The sequence below is a fragment of the Chaetomium strumarium genome (assembly GCF_033439665.1).
Source record: "Chaetomium strumarium strain CBS 333.67 chromosome Unknown B0T15scaffold_3, whole genome shotgun sequence".
Taxonomy (NCBI): domain Eukaryota; kingdom Fungi; phylum Ascomycota; class Sordariomycetes; order Sordariales; family Chaetomiaceae; genus Chaetomium; species Chaetomium strumarium.
In genome coordinates, this window is record NW_026944431.1 from 1,913,227 (window position 1) to 1,928,123 (window position 14,897).

Sequence of the window (14,897 nt, forward strand, 5' to 3'; positions counted from 1 at the left end):
TCATGCATGCCGCCCAGCAGGAGCCGCAGCAATGGCGCACGGGAAAAAAAGATTGAAGATTGGACGGAGCAGAGAAGAGATTGACCAAACTGCGATCGATGTCCTGCACCGGGCCACCAGAGGGACTTGGGAGACAAGACGGTCGAAGAAAGCGAGGGCATGTGGGTGCAGCGTCTCATGCGACGAGGAATGCAACGGCAGAAAACACCAGCCGGGAAATCAGGACGGTGACCCTTTTCGACGGATTGGATGGAATGTCTTGCCTTCTTGGGGGTAGCTGCTCAAGCAGGAAAGATCGGCGTGTACACTGTATTGTACAGCAGCACATAAACACACGACCCGTTGACTGGACCCGGGCTGCGGGGTGTGGCAGATCGAAGGGGGCTGCAGCGGCCAAGCGTCAATGTTTGCTCACCCAGATTCCCGTCAACATTCAAAAAAGCTCAGGAGACGCCGTCAGGTATTGTCGGTATGTGCATCCAACGCATGCTGCCAGTGAAGCCTATGGCCGGGTGAGAAAACCTTATTAGCAGGCGCAAAGTTTCGCGAGATAAGCAGCGGCGCCGCCTCCACCGCCGAGACCCAAGCCCCTGCCCGGGGAAGTTGGGACTGAACGCTCTGATCTGATCTCCACCTTCCCCGTACAACTTGGCCCAAACAACTGGGTGGAGCCACCTTCGGCATGACTTTGGGGCTGGGGTTTGCTGGCGCGGCTGGTTAATACCTTAACTACCACCTGGCAGGTACAGTGTATGTAATTATCTGAGAAGGCCCAGGAAAGTGGAAGCCAGCGAAATGTGTGGGCCGCCGCTGCTCCGTCCGGGTCCTCCGAACACACAAGACCCAGAGTGGAGGAGCACTCGAGGCGCGCCGCCCTCCGAAGACCCTGGCCCTTGCCGGCACTTTGCTGTGGGTAAGCCGCCGGCAAGTTCCATGCCCTGAAATGAGCCAGTCGCTGGCGCGACACCAATGCCATGATAAATAAGCACAGCAGTTCTGCGCAGTACCGGTAGCAGCCACAGCACCTGGAACACAAAGCCAGGGACGACTGTCACCTATCCGGCCTCTTGGATCTCGCTCCGGCACAACCTTCACAGCATAGACCACCAAGTCCAAAAGCACGTGGCGTACCGATCCGGCTAGCTCCGGTGGCTGAGAGCTTCCCGACGCTAGGCTTGCGGCGTTGCTGCCGCTCGCTTGACACTGGCTGCAAACCAGACGATATGCCCGATTATTCGAGTTGGATGTTTTGACCCGCCCAGCAGGGTTCGTTCGTCTGAAGCGCATCTCAAGATGTCCAGCTGTGCCCCCGCCCTGCGTCATGGAAACCGCGCGGAAGCCGGGCCAGCATCGGCGAGACCGCAGAGCAGAGAAGATCCGTCGATACTAGTAGTTACCAACAACAGCACAGTCCCGAGCATCGTGGACAGATAGGAGCGCGAATCGCTGGCATCGGACCCTCAAGACGTTCCTGCGGGCGCTGACAGTCCGTCTTCGCCCAGCCCGATTGTATGTACTGTATTGTATGTACATTCTATCTACATACGTAGGTACCAAGTATGTACTACTAGTAGTAGTAGATACGTCGTGCGGAACTCAAACAACTGGCAGCGTCCCCGCAGTCCAAGCGACACCTATTGCGGGGAAGCCGCTTGGAAGCCGTACTGTGTATTGTACCTTATGCTGTCCGCTTGGTACTGCCTGCAAAATGCCCGGGCTACAATTTCGGCGGTGAAACAAGCTCAAACACAACGACTGAAAACACATTACTACGAAGTCGACGCGGAACCAAACACAGTTTTCAAAGGGTTGAAGAAGCTAACGAAGAGCGCACCACATGAGTAATAGTAGTGCGCCGATGGGGGCCCACAAAATCGAGAAAGGAAGACCTTGCCATTCCGTACAACTGCATCTCTTCTGTTGGTGATGCACACAAACGCATATATATTGGCCGACTATCGCCCGCAATGAAAGCCGTCCTTGCTCCAGGAAAGGCCGCCTCCGCGGGCGACAACGGAAAGGAGCCATGCCCTGAACGGGCCTTTGGAATGCATCGGACACGCCATTGCAATCTATTTTCGCCACTGAGAGGGGAGCGCACTCTGGGTAAATTCAAGAGCAGCGATTTTGCCGACGCAGGCGCTCCCCGTCCGCACACTGGATGATAGCCACACGACGGCCTGTTACATTGTCGGGCCCCAACATCTGGTCGCAGCCGTCACCAACCTGAGCAAACGGTCGAGACGGCGGCGTGCTGTCTACGGCACCGGTCGGGGTCGACATTCGCGAAGGGAGTTAGTTGTCTCCTCCACAGATGTGGACAACAGTGATGTGTCACTCGATCGGGAAAGGGCGTTGCGTGGCTGCGGTGGGGGCAATGGAACCGGCATGCGGCTCCAACAAGTCCCTAACACTGATCACGGTGCCCGATGTCGAACGGCGAGGCCAACTAAAGGGATCTGCTTGTGGTGTCGACCGATGGCATTGCCACGCCTGTTGTTTACGGAGTAGTTGTCTCTCGCTCTGTTTCCGCTGGTACCTGAGGTGCATACGCGTACAGCAGGGCACAGATGGCTTCATGGAACTCCTGTACGGATACGCAGCACGCGCAGGTATTTGGCCGTTGACTGCTCCGCTTGAGCAAGATGCTTGGCTTCTGTGGCTTCTCTCGCTTGCGGTGTCTCCTCATTGGCTGCCAAGCAGTTCTGTGCAGCCAAAGCTCCTGGACGCCGGATGTTACCCAGGGGTCCCGCTGCTGCTCAAGCAGTCCCGTCTTCCGAAACACCTACCTATGGCTGGAATTGTCGGCCAGCCGGAGAGGTTGGCTGGCCAGAACGATGTCCATACGGGTCCGTACGCCGGTCATTTCAACGCACTCCGCTTGCATCTTTATTATTTGACCACAGGAATGTTGGGAGACGGTGTATCGCATCGCGATCCACATCAGTACATATGTACATGGCTCTCTGCGGACGCCACCAATTCCAACCTGGACCACAGATGAGCAGATCGAGATGCGGCTTCGATTTCCACCTGCCGGTTGACCAACAGCGAGCTTCCCTTTCGGTAAGGTCGTTCAATTGCCGAAGGCCAATGCTGTCCCGCTACACCCCCACCGCGCACGGTAAACTGCCCAGACATGGCCATCGATCAGCCTGTGACACCACCCAATGAAGCGGCTAATACGTTACGTTACGCTCCAGAGGACGGGCAGCTCAATGTTGGAAACTGTGTCCTGATCCCCATCACACTACTGCTCTCTCAGCCGCACTCCCATGGTTTCTTCGTCCGTGAGCAACGCGGTCGGTCGCCGGCCCTGCGCTGCGTATGTTCGAGTGAGGAGAAGGTCGTCAAACAAATGGCAAAGTTCGACTACACAGTACATAGGTACGTACGCCTTATTAACCAGCTCAAGCTTGTGTAACTTACACATCGCGACGGCTGAACCGAGACAAATTACGGCACCCGACCACAGCTGACGGGACGGTGAAGACGAGACCGCCAAGAGCGACGATACCGGAAGGCTTGACTCCTATCGAGGTCGTTCTCGGCAGTCTTCGATCATTCCTTCTGTTACACTGAACCACAGACGAACCACAGGCTGGCCGGCCATAAACGAGTCGGCGAGCTGAACGCACATCCGCCTGAGCCTGTTGCATCATCATTGCATGCGCATGGCTCCGGCCAGGCCCAAGAAGCCCCGTCCGTTCCTGTGTCTACTGTGTACGTTGTTGTACTCCGTGGACTTGAGATCTCTCGTCAGGTACCGCCCCAGTTCAACGTGTTTTCGACTCACAAGCGATACATAATAATGAATAAGCCCCTCGGGAACCGAGCTCAGGCAGCGAGTGGGTGGACCATGTTTCTCGAGCCTGAGGGCCAAGTCCCCAGAGATCGTCCGAACTCCAGCCTCTGCGAATTATCCCTGCTTCCAGCATCCCTGGTCTACCTGCATAGGCTTTTTAGCAGCCGACAGTTGGCATGAGATCCGGCCACTGCCTGCCCCCTAAGACGGCGACCGGTCTGGGCCAATCGAGGAGCGAGGACTTGTCTCCCGTTCCTTGCAAGTCCCGTCTCTTCGGACGAGGTGGGCTTGGCAGGGATACCCTGCGCATGACAGATCCTCATCAAGCCCCTTGCCTTGCTCCTCCTCGGCCCTTGGCAACACACCAATTCCCCCCGGATCTCTTTTTTCCAGGAACTTGCTGCGCTTGTGGTCCAACAGTACCGGTATGTACGTATGATGTCGATACATACCTTACCTACATGGCTGTACGACACAGTAATAAATGAACTCGTCTCATCACAGCACGGCGTGCACGGTATTAGGCTCAAGGCCAGTGCCCACATTACCCCTGTAAAACCCCCCCGAATTCTCGCGTATGGATGGGGTGCTGGCAGAAGCAGAAGGATTCGCGCCGCAAATTTATTATTCGTTTATCCTGATGCGCGGTGGCTCGAAGCCCACTGCCTGTTTGTTTGCTGTCCAAAGATCTTCAGATCTCCGAAGGGAGGCCCCAGTCGCGCAATTCCCGACACCCTTGTCTAGCTCTGGCCGTGTGGGCACGAAAGCATTTCTCCCCCCAATCCCGTGATGACAAGCATGGTGCACGATGGGATGTTGAGGAAATTCTGGTGACAACATCTCGGGCTCGCCACTGCGTAGGCTCAGATGCTCGGATAGGGTGGGAAAGGGCTGCATTCGGGACCGCGATTCCGAGTCTTCCAAAGAGGCACAGCATAAGCATAAGCACACGAAACGCAGGTTTCCCCGAGCCGCAACAGCATGGTTGGGGGCAGCAAAGTGCTGCTCTCCATCGCAGTGCTCTCGGGTCTTGGTTTGGGCCACGTCAACTCTGTCGCAGGTCAGCATTCATCCCACGGAGATTCACGAGAGAGGATCATTGGCGCTGACTGCTTCCACAGCAGGCCGACTCAGGCGGCAGGATGGGACGGCTAGTTCGGTTCAGAGCGCCCCTGGCAGCGCCAGTTCCAGCACGTCGAGTCAACCACCAGAGGTAGTGGCGGCCCTGCCACAATCAACAGCAACAGTGACCACTGTAGCTGCTCTTTTGGGGGAACAGACTGGGACTGGAAGTGCGGGAGGAGAAGCGACGTCGCTGGATTCAAGTTCCCAGGCAGCCGTCACTGTCAGTTCTAGCACATCGTCAGCCGGGGACGAATCCGTCAGTTCTGATGCAGGGCCATCGCGCGCGGACGGGACGCCGACAACCGACACGCGTGCTCCCACTCAGACTGCCGAGTCGACACCGACGTTGCCCGTCTTGCCCAGTTCCGGAACGGAAAGGCAACCGGCGCCTGTGGACACGGGCGCATCGGCCACCAGCACACCTACGCCGGCGGGGAACCCGACTCCTGGCGATTCCGGGTACAATTACGCGCCGGCGACCACAGGCGCCGAGACCGCCACAGGTGCCGCGGCACCAGCACCGGTGAGGACGCCGCCGCGCGGTGGGCCTCCTAATAATAAACCAACAAGCGTCTCGTTGATCAAGGTCGGTAGCGACAGTGTGGATCTGGGGTATGGCACAACATCAACAGCATCACCGCCAGCGCTGCCCAGCAACGGCACGGGCGCCGGCCGGACGACCTTCGTGACGTCCACGCTCTATGCAAACCAGACATTCACGCTCAGCCCGTCGGGAGGTGTCCGCTACTGCCAGCCATCCGACCTGACGGCGGCTCCGACGAGCTGGTCCGTTGTGCACACGACCACCATCACGTGGTATGGCGACCCGGCAGACTACACACAGCCGTATCCGCCGATCTCCATTCCGACGCCGACCTCGCCGTCGTGCATCGTCCCCTCCACGCCGCCCGTGTGGACCATCTCGGTGTGCGCGTCGACCGGCACCGACAGCAGATACCGGACGTGCGACGTGAGAACCACGGCCGACGCCAGCTACAGCTACGGATTCGGCATCCAGACCAGCACCGTTCCCGGCGTCACCTTCGTCACCACGGACAAGAACCCGGCCGTGGTGTTTACCACCATCAACACGCCCGACTACGGCATCAGCCAGGAGGCAAAGACGCGCGACAACCACGCCAGCGCCACCGCGCCCGGCGGCATCTCGACGCCCGTCTACAACTCACAGGATCGTCCGGCCCAGGGCATCTCCGACTCGGCGCAGCGCCCGGCCCCGACCACCCCTACGCCGATCACCGTCGCCGTGCAGCCCACCGCCGTGGTGATCAACGGCAACACGATCCGCGACAACCCGGCGCAGCAGACCCAGGTCGTCATCGTGGCCGGCCAGACCTTCACCATCGACCCGACCCGGGTCGTCGGTGCCGGCACCTCCGTCGACCGCCCGTCCGCGACAGGCGGCGTCTACCTGCCGACCCCGACCAGCACCAACCTCGGCGGCGTTCCCGTCATCGTGAGCGCGTCCGTCGCCGTCATCGGCGACACCTCCTTCACCCTGGGGCCGACGCCCGTCACGGCCACCATCTCCGGGCAGACCTTCACCGTCGGCGCCAGCACCATCGCCGGCGGTCCCTCGTCGCAGACCTTGCTGCTCCCCACCCTCCCGTCGCCAACCGAAGTCGTCGTCGCCGGAGGCGACCTGATAACCGCGATCGGCGGCTCGGTGGTCGTCGTCCACGGCACCACACTCACCTACACGCTCTCCTCCGCCCCAATCACCACCACCCTCGGCTATGGCGACAACGCCAACGACGACGACGACGACGACGACGACGAAGACGACGTGGTGCTCACCATCGGCCCAGGCGGCGTCACCATCGGCACGGGCACCACGACCACCGTCATCGGCGGCACGCGCGCCTCCTCGCCGGACGAGACGCAGTACGCACTCGTCGGCGGCGCCACCATCACCAAGATCGGCGCGTCCGTGGTCGTGGTGCAGGGGACCAGCTACACCCTGGGCCCGGCACCGCCCACCGCGGGGATGCTGACCACGACCGCCCTCCACACCGTGGGCGGCGAGACCGTCACCGTCGCGCCGACGGGCGTCGAGGTCGGCTCCCTGACGATGCGCTACCCTTTCGGCCCCACCACCGTCATCACGCCCACCCCGGGGCCCGGCGCGGCCGGTGCCAGTGGTGCGCTCGCGACGAGTACGGGTGGTGTCGCCGGCGGCGGTTCGGGTGGCGGAAGTCGGCAGGACGGCGAGGAGGAGGATGCGGCCGGGGCGGTGAGGCCTTGGCTGGTTGGTGTCATATGGGCGGTCGGGGTTGCGGTGGGGGTTGGGCTCATGCTCTGAGACGGCTGTTTTGTTCCAACTGTTCAGTTTGTTTTTCTGAACTGGATTCTGGATTATGGTTACGAGAGTGAGGGACGGCGTTCAAGGAGTTGTTGATCTGTTCTGTGGTTCTTCTGGTGCGAATACCCGTATACGATCATGGGGACTTATTTGTATTGATCCCACGAAAAGGGGGTGTGGGAGGGGGATGAAACTTGCTCTGTCTAAATAAATAGATAATAGTGACTCGGCACGGACGGCCATGTCTGAATATGACAGCGTGCGGAATACAACACAGTTCGACAACCACCAAGTTCACCCATAAAACTGTTAGGTACCTGATATGACATGGCTTTCCTCAGACCGCACTGCTGAACACATAGAGCACACACCAAGCTCATCGTCCACTGGTCCATGTCCGTAGCCCAATCCGGGCTTCCTGTTTCAGGGAACATTTTGGCTCTTCAAATGAAGCTCCTGGGCGACCCGTCTAAGTGATACACATGCTATTGGGGTTTCTCCTCCGTCCCCAGCATTCCTAGCACCATAACCCGTGCAATCAATAATATATTCGAGGCACGGTACGCAATATGCAAAGCTAGGTAGGTAGTAACGTGCCACCACCTGCAAAGCTGCCAACCAAGCAAAATTACCGGAACTCCGGACTCGAGACGTAAGCTATAAGTAACCCTAGACTGCCGTTCGTAGGCGCGTCCGCCTGTTCTCCCCCCGTCCAGGCTGACGGGCAAGCCGCCCCGTCTCAACAACGTGAAATTCTATAAGGGTGAGACAGGACACCATCTCGGTCTCTCTCCGTGACCTTGAGACAACCATGCCTCGGTGTTTTACATTACGTGCCCCGCCGTATCGATGTCAGGACAACTGTACCGAGAGTGATAGATAAGAGACGGCAACCTGCTGCTGCAATACGTCGCATGGCCCTCACGGAACGTAGCAAGCTTCACATCTAGAAGAGAACTTCACAGGTTCCGCCGTGTTGGACGGCCATCTACGGTACCCGCTAAACGAAAGCCACCTTATTCACGTTGCATATTATCAGTAGCTCGCAGTAGTCCCAAACACATATCGAAATACAGCAGAGCGAAGCGCAAGCCCACAGCAAACGGAAGCCCGCCCAACAGGGCAGAGAAGCGAAGAGTTATCCGCGCACGGATATCGAAAGAAAGGTGGCCTCACTTGAGACCTCCTTTACCGAGCCCCATTCTCTAGCTCAACCCCCGTTGGCCTTTCCCTTCCCCTTTCCATTGACCTCCAAAGGCGGGAACTCTTCGCCACCCGCCCTCAACACGGCACGCGCCTGCTCCCTTGCCCGCCGCTCCCTCGCCTCCTCCTCTTCCAGACTCAGCCTCAGCGCAAGCGCCAAGTCATCGTCGCCGTCCATCGCGTTGGTATCACCGGCGGCGGCCGGATATACCAATGGCTTGTCAGGAAACGAAGCCATGCCGGGACCATCCGCCGACACCGATGTCGCCCATGACTTCCCCATCCCAGTCATCTCCCCCTGTTGGAGTTCATACTCATAAGAGCTACCCCTCTCCCCACTAGTGGTGGACGGCGACGGGCCCTCATTCCGAACACTTTCCAGCAACGACAGCCTAATCGCGCGCTGGAGCTGCGCCTCAAAATCGTCATCATCGCCCGCCAGCCCCTGACTCTCCTCCCGAGGAACGGACAAGCCGGAACCACTTGGCCCAGCTGCAGTACTGGCAACACTGCCCGACAAACTAGGCTCGGGCGTGACCGTGTCGGCAGCGCTGCACGACGGCGAACCTGTGTCGCCGACGTCACTCGCACCGCTGGAGCGGCGCTGCTCGTCCTGTAGAAAGGCCTCCTGCGAGATCATCTGGGCGTACTGGATCGCCTCTTCCTCGGTCAGCTCGCCGAGGCCGACTCCGAACCGCTTGCGCAGGCGCTCGACCTCGCGGGCGCGGTGTTCCTGCTCGTGGCGCAGCTCTGCTTCCTCGGCGGCGATGTAGCTCGACACGGTGCCGTTGTGGCGCCGGCTGGCGAGGCGGCCGTGGATGTCGGAGTGGCGGAGACGGCGCTTACGGCCCGGCGCATGGTTGGCCGAGCTGTAGCTCCAGAAGCGGACGAAGGTGCCGAATGCGAGGATGCCCCGGAGGGCTGTCGGATCCGGGTCTAGGAAGATAGCGCGGACCGAGAAGTAATTGGCGTGCTGCAGCGCGGGGTTCTGGTTGAGGATGTGGCGAGGAATCCGGCCGGATGACTTAGCATTGAGCGTCCGGATCGGCTCCAGCGTCGATGCTAGCGGATCCCATGCCTGGACGAGACTGTCACTACCTCCGTGGACAAGGTACAGCGCTGACAGCGCGAGGCTGGTAATTTCGGGTGACTCGGTTTGGATGACCCTCAGAGGCAGTACGAAATCCAAAGCCGTGTCACGCATGTTCCACACGATGATCGAGCCGGTGTTCGTTCCAATGGCCAGCAGCCGCGCGCGTCGCCCGGGAATCTCACCTGTCGCCTGCTTGGACGTTGGAGTAGCTGGGGAGCTACCTCCGGATGCCGGCGTCCCCAAGAGCAGAGGGTCCTCGAAAGCAGCCGTGACAGCAAACGTGGACATATCCACCCCGCTTGCAGTGATTTGTGCGGAAGGGCTGAGCTTAGAGATGAGTTCGGTTGGCCGCCATTCTTCGGTATCCACTCTCTCTTGGGGTTGCCCGTATACGAATTCTTCAAGGGCGCTCAGCCCGGTGCTGCCAACCTGCAGACGTATCGATTTGGAATGCTCTGCACATCTTTCTCCTCCAAAAATCGAGACCTGAGGGGCCTTCTGAGGCGCAACCGGAGTCAACGCGCCTGATGGGCTCGGCTTCTCCGTCTCGCTGCAAGCCCTGAGAAATCTGCGGACCGAGGGATTTTCGCCCTCTTCATTGCCGCAAGTGATGACGAAGATCGCTTCTCCGCCGCCGTTATCCCCTCCGGCGGCAAAGTCGACCTCGAGTCTTCGCAGCATATCCCATCCAAGGCACACCTTTCTAAAGTGAGAAGGCGTGTGTCGGAAGTACTGCTCGATCTCCCTAGCCTCAGCAGCAAGTTGTTCCCTGCTTAGGTCTATCGAATGAGGCGAGGATCTGGGGGAGTAGGCCCCAGCCGCCGCGTCCTCACCGGACACATCGGGCCTTGCTGTCCGCCGGGTGGAGTCGAGAAGCTGCCAATACGCGGTTCGGCCAGCGTTCCAAGCATTTGTGACAACATCCTCCGCCTTGCCCTTGTGAAGCGGAGGGCTCGGAACTTCCGTTAAATAATAAACCTCGCCCAGAGCGTTCAACACGACGGCCCAAATCCGCCCAAGGCTTCTGCGTCGCAGGTTGTATTGATCATCAACCTTGATATCGATGATGGGTACCCCTGGGCTGAGAACCCAGCGAGCGGTCATGGCCCCAGCACCATACCGTCGGCCAGTGGACTCATGGCCGAGGGCATAGCACGTCACCACGCCTAGTGTGGATCCGGCCATGATTCCGATCATCGACTCAGTCATTGACGGTACATTGGACGATTTGGCGATCCAGATAGCGCTGACCGCATCGGCCAGCCCGGGGACTCGAGGAATTTCTGGCGCCGCGTCAACCAAACCCTGGTCTTGTCCAAGATAGTGCCCACGCAGCTGCCCAGTCGCCTTGTAGTACACGCGACCACCAGGAAACCCTTCGCCACCGACGAAGCCGTACGGCTGGCTCACGTCCATGACATTGGGAACAGCAGCCAGGCCATCGCCGACGCCAAAGAACTCGAGGTTCGGATATACCTCGTCTAGCTGTTGAAACGAGAAAGGGTCGTCCAGACCAAACTTGTCAATCCTGCCGGTGGTAGGGTCGCTGACCGTAACCATACCGAGGTCGCGAGTACCATGGATCACCTTAGGGCCCTTCTTCCCGCCAGTGAAGTCGGCATGGACATGGCTGATCATCCAAGGGAGTTTCGAGTTATAGGTGAGGACGGCGCTGTTCTTCTTGCTTGACTGGCTCGAGCGGATGGACGAGCCGATCGTGCCCGGTTTCCCACGTGCCACACTCCGTAGCAGGCGAGTCCTACCCAGATATTCACTGCGCCAGGAGGCCAAAGCCGTCAGCCGCGTGAAATAGCGGACCTCGGATCGTATAATATCCGAGGATTCAGCAGCTGTCGCCTGACGGCTGGACTTCCCGTTAACGGACAGGCCATCCTGCCCCGGAAAGTAGCGCAGAAACGCGGCCCGCCACGCATACGGCGTAGTGACGAGGTCATAGAAGCGCTTCGAGACCAGCGCTACTGCGCCGTGTGAATCGGGGTGCAGATGGGACAAGATCTGGGTCAGGATCTCTGCAGCGGATCAGGTCAGCGGCCCGCTGCGACAGGTACTCGGTGTGCACCCGTCTATGGTTAAGAAAGAAACGAACCATTCGGAAAATCGGTCAGCTGCACGCCGCCAGATGGGGAGCCGTTTGCGACCTTGAAGCTCGGCGCTGGACGGAAGATGTGCCGGGGCGACGAGGCAAGCGTGGCGTTCTCGTAATCAGTGATGCGTTGACCGGCGACCGTGACTCCAGTGTCCGCTGCGGATTTCCCCTCGGCAACACTCAGCCGGCCAAGGTCCTCGTTGAGCTGGCTGACATCGAGAGTGCCGGTAGATGCGGCTCGACCGGAGCCCGGCACATCCGCAGACGTGCTTCGGGCACGCGGTAGATAGCGAGCGTCTGGCAAACTTGAACGAGAGCAACCGGAGCCATGTTGAGCGGTGGTAGGTTCGGAAGTATGAGCAGTTCTTGTGTGAGCGTCCTGGTTTGGAGTGTCGCTCAGCTCTGATTGCATAAAGTTCCCTATGTGAGGCTCGAATTGAGTGGTATCCGGCTGTGCAGTTCGAATTGCACAGTCGATCAGTCGGTGGTCTGCTGGTGGAGGGGCGGTTCGTCGCAGAATGACACGTCGGCTCGCTGGAGTTCTATAGTGGTTGTGCACTGATGTACGAGTCTTCGAAAGCGAAGTGTTTTCCGGGAGTGACGTGTTTCGCGATCGAGATTTTCCGTCGTCATACGGATGGAGTAATCCGTACACAATTTCGGATCCAGGTTGCACGTGGGTTCGGGTCCTGGGGGCGAACCCCCTCATTGGTTGGATTAGGCACCTGTAGCTACGCCACATACCAGGCTTGCCTTGGGTGAGGCACGTAAGCGATGTGGCTGGGGAGGATTTGCATAGGTAAGGAACCTACACAGTATTGTACAGTACATTACAGAAGATCTATACTATATCAGTACGGAGTGCTAGTATTTACACAAGTGGCGCCTCATCGGGATTCAGCGGTCGATAATCGTATAATTCTTTTCGTGCTAAAACCGTAATCTCGGATGAGATCTATGAAAGTTAGAAAGCGACACTGGTTTCAACGAGGAGCCGGTCATCAAGATAGCGGAGCGTAAGACTTAAAGCTAATAAGCTGATCGGGATTCTTCAAACGCCGCTCGCCGTTACGCGTGTATTGCACCGAGCAATGACGTTAGTTACCTTCGTGCATGGATGCGCGTTAATATAATAATAAATGTCGCTGCTGGGTTCTCATCAATGAACTCTCCGTGTCCAGGCCCGTGATGCTCCATGACTCCGACCAACCCCAGCACGTCTGCCTGTTTTGATTCAGGCGCCAGTGAATAACTAGCGAAGGCCCCTGCCGCGGATCATAACCTCGGCTTGCTACAGTAACAACAGAAACAAAATCCGGAGGACGAGTGGGGAAGGGAGAGCTCCTGATTCAAGCGCGAAGTTCGAAGATCGTGTCTCGCCTGAGGCCATGAACCAACCTCCACAGTACTGATCTATGGTGTGAAGATAATTTGAATGCAATGTTCTCGTCCCATCTAGACAGTTCATGTGTGTATGTACAGTACATACTGCCAAGAAGGAGTCTACCGTGAACGTTAAGAGGAGATTGATGAGGATCCTAATGGATTCATCAGTAAAAAACGTATGCAACCCCCGGAAAGACGACTTTTTTGCCCCGCTTACGGAGCTAGGTAACGGCCCGCTCGAGGATCCTCAACAAGGGGGTCCAGATGGGCTTGACTCTAGCGAAAAAGGCACGTATCTCAACAAGACTTTGGATATCAAATATATAGTACACTTAGGTAATATACATAGCATCATAGGACAGCTAGAATAATCTCAGAGATGATCCGTTGTGTGCCAATGTGCCAATGCAGGCGACTTCGGCCTGTTGGCAGCTGTTAGCAGAGCAAAACATGAACGCGGAACTTTCGCCACCATGCATGTTACCCACCGAGGGCCCAATCGGGCCTTTGCCGACGGGAACGGAAGGTACCGAAGGGCCCCACCACCGGAAATAACGTTAATTCGTGAATCGGTCGGGTAGGTATTGCTCGTTTACGTCTCGACACCACGGCAAACGGGTAGTCAGGTTCTGGCGCGGCGGTCCGTGGAGTTGCCATGTCTTACCTTGCCCGTCACTGCCGCGGTGTATGCACCTATTACCTACTTTTGAGGCGAGAAGCTACGTACCTACCTACCTTACGTACAGGCAAGAATGCGGCAGGGGTCGGGGAAGCAAGAATCGGCATGATACAAGCCCTCCGATTGGTGTGAGCGGCGTCACTTTCCGGCACCAGCGAAGCCCTCGGCTACAAGACATGGTCCGTATAATACGGAATACCTAGTGCCTAGTACACGTGTAGTATAGTATAAGTATAAGAGGAATTGGGGGGGTCGAACCGATGACCTGGGTATATGGAAACGACCCCGTGCTTCTCTGTGGAGGAGACTGGAAGCAACCCAGCATCGGACGATGGACCGTATTTCGGCAGGCCGGGGTGCCGAGTGTAAGTTGAGCTTACCTGATAGTGTAGAGCATGACCGGCGCTCATGTAGTGTACGGATTAACAAGACACCATAACGTTACCGGATTCAGACGGGTCCATTAGCACACAGGCGTGGCTATATAACAACTACCTCTACAGTATTGTATATACCTATATAGGGTATGTAGTGAGGATTGCTCTTCAAACGTAAATCTCTCTCAATGTATAAGAGACGGATTGCCACTAAAAGTTAACCCGTGCAAATAACTTCTGTTAGCACGGCGATTGTAGCCGCATCACCTAGTTGAGAACCGCAGGCGGGGGACGGAGACACATCCCCGGGCGGCCAGTGATAGCATTGGCCCCCAGTTGGCGTGTCCGCAAGATGACCGTATGCAAGTTCACGACGGACGGGTGGCTGAACGAATTAGATTTAACAGGACTGCAGCCGCAGCCACCATGCCGCAAGCCACGTTGGGTCGCGGGGCCTGAACCGTTTTCCTGACGGCGAAACACGGGACTTTTCGATTAGTACGGAAGCTTACAATGCAGAGACACGATGAACGCACATATTAGAGTACCTAGTATAGAACGACTTTGTACGGAGACGGACAAAAGTACAGGAAAACACTGCACTTGGAAAGGTAAGCAAGCAATGGGCACCGCAGATAGTAAGGTTGGGTAACGAAAAGTATGGTGCAGATATATGAGCTTGGCTCATCAGGACGGCGGGGGCTGACTACAAGAGCGCTTATAACTCCTTCTGTCCAGCTCTGGGCTCGAACTGCAGACCAAGGCAAACTAGATGCTTCAGTGATATATTTGTCGAGAAGTC

General features: G+C 57.7%; 2 protein-coding genes across 2 annotated transcripts; one reads left to right on the forward strand and one right to left on the reverse strand.

Moving 5' to 3' along the window:
- Nucleotides 1-6,699: 6,699 nt before the first annotated feature.
- On the forward strand, nt 6,700-7,537 carry B0T15DRAFT_528512 (uncharacterized protein). Its single transcript, XM_062869043.1, has one exon. It carries the CDS (start codon nt 6,936-6,938, stop codon nt 7,248-7,250), a length of 315 nt encoding a protein of 104 aa, XP_062722668.1. The 5' UTR covers nt 6,700-6,935; the 3' UTR covers nt 7,251-7,537.
- A 923-nt stretch (nt 7,538-8,460) lies between these two features.
- On the reverse strand, nt 8,461-12,065 carry B0T15DRAFT_393841 (uncharacterized protein; the record flags this gene model as incomplete). The annotated part of the gene is made up of 2 exons (XM_062864707.1): nt 8,461-11,576; nt 11,654-12,065. The coding sequence occupies 2 exons, from the start codon at nt 12,063-12,065 to the stop codon at nt 8,461-8,463; spliced, it is 3,528 nt and encodes a 1,175-aa protein (XP_062722669.1).
- Between the last annotated feature and the right edge of the window lie 2,832 nt (nt 12,066-14,897).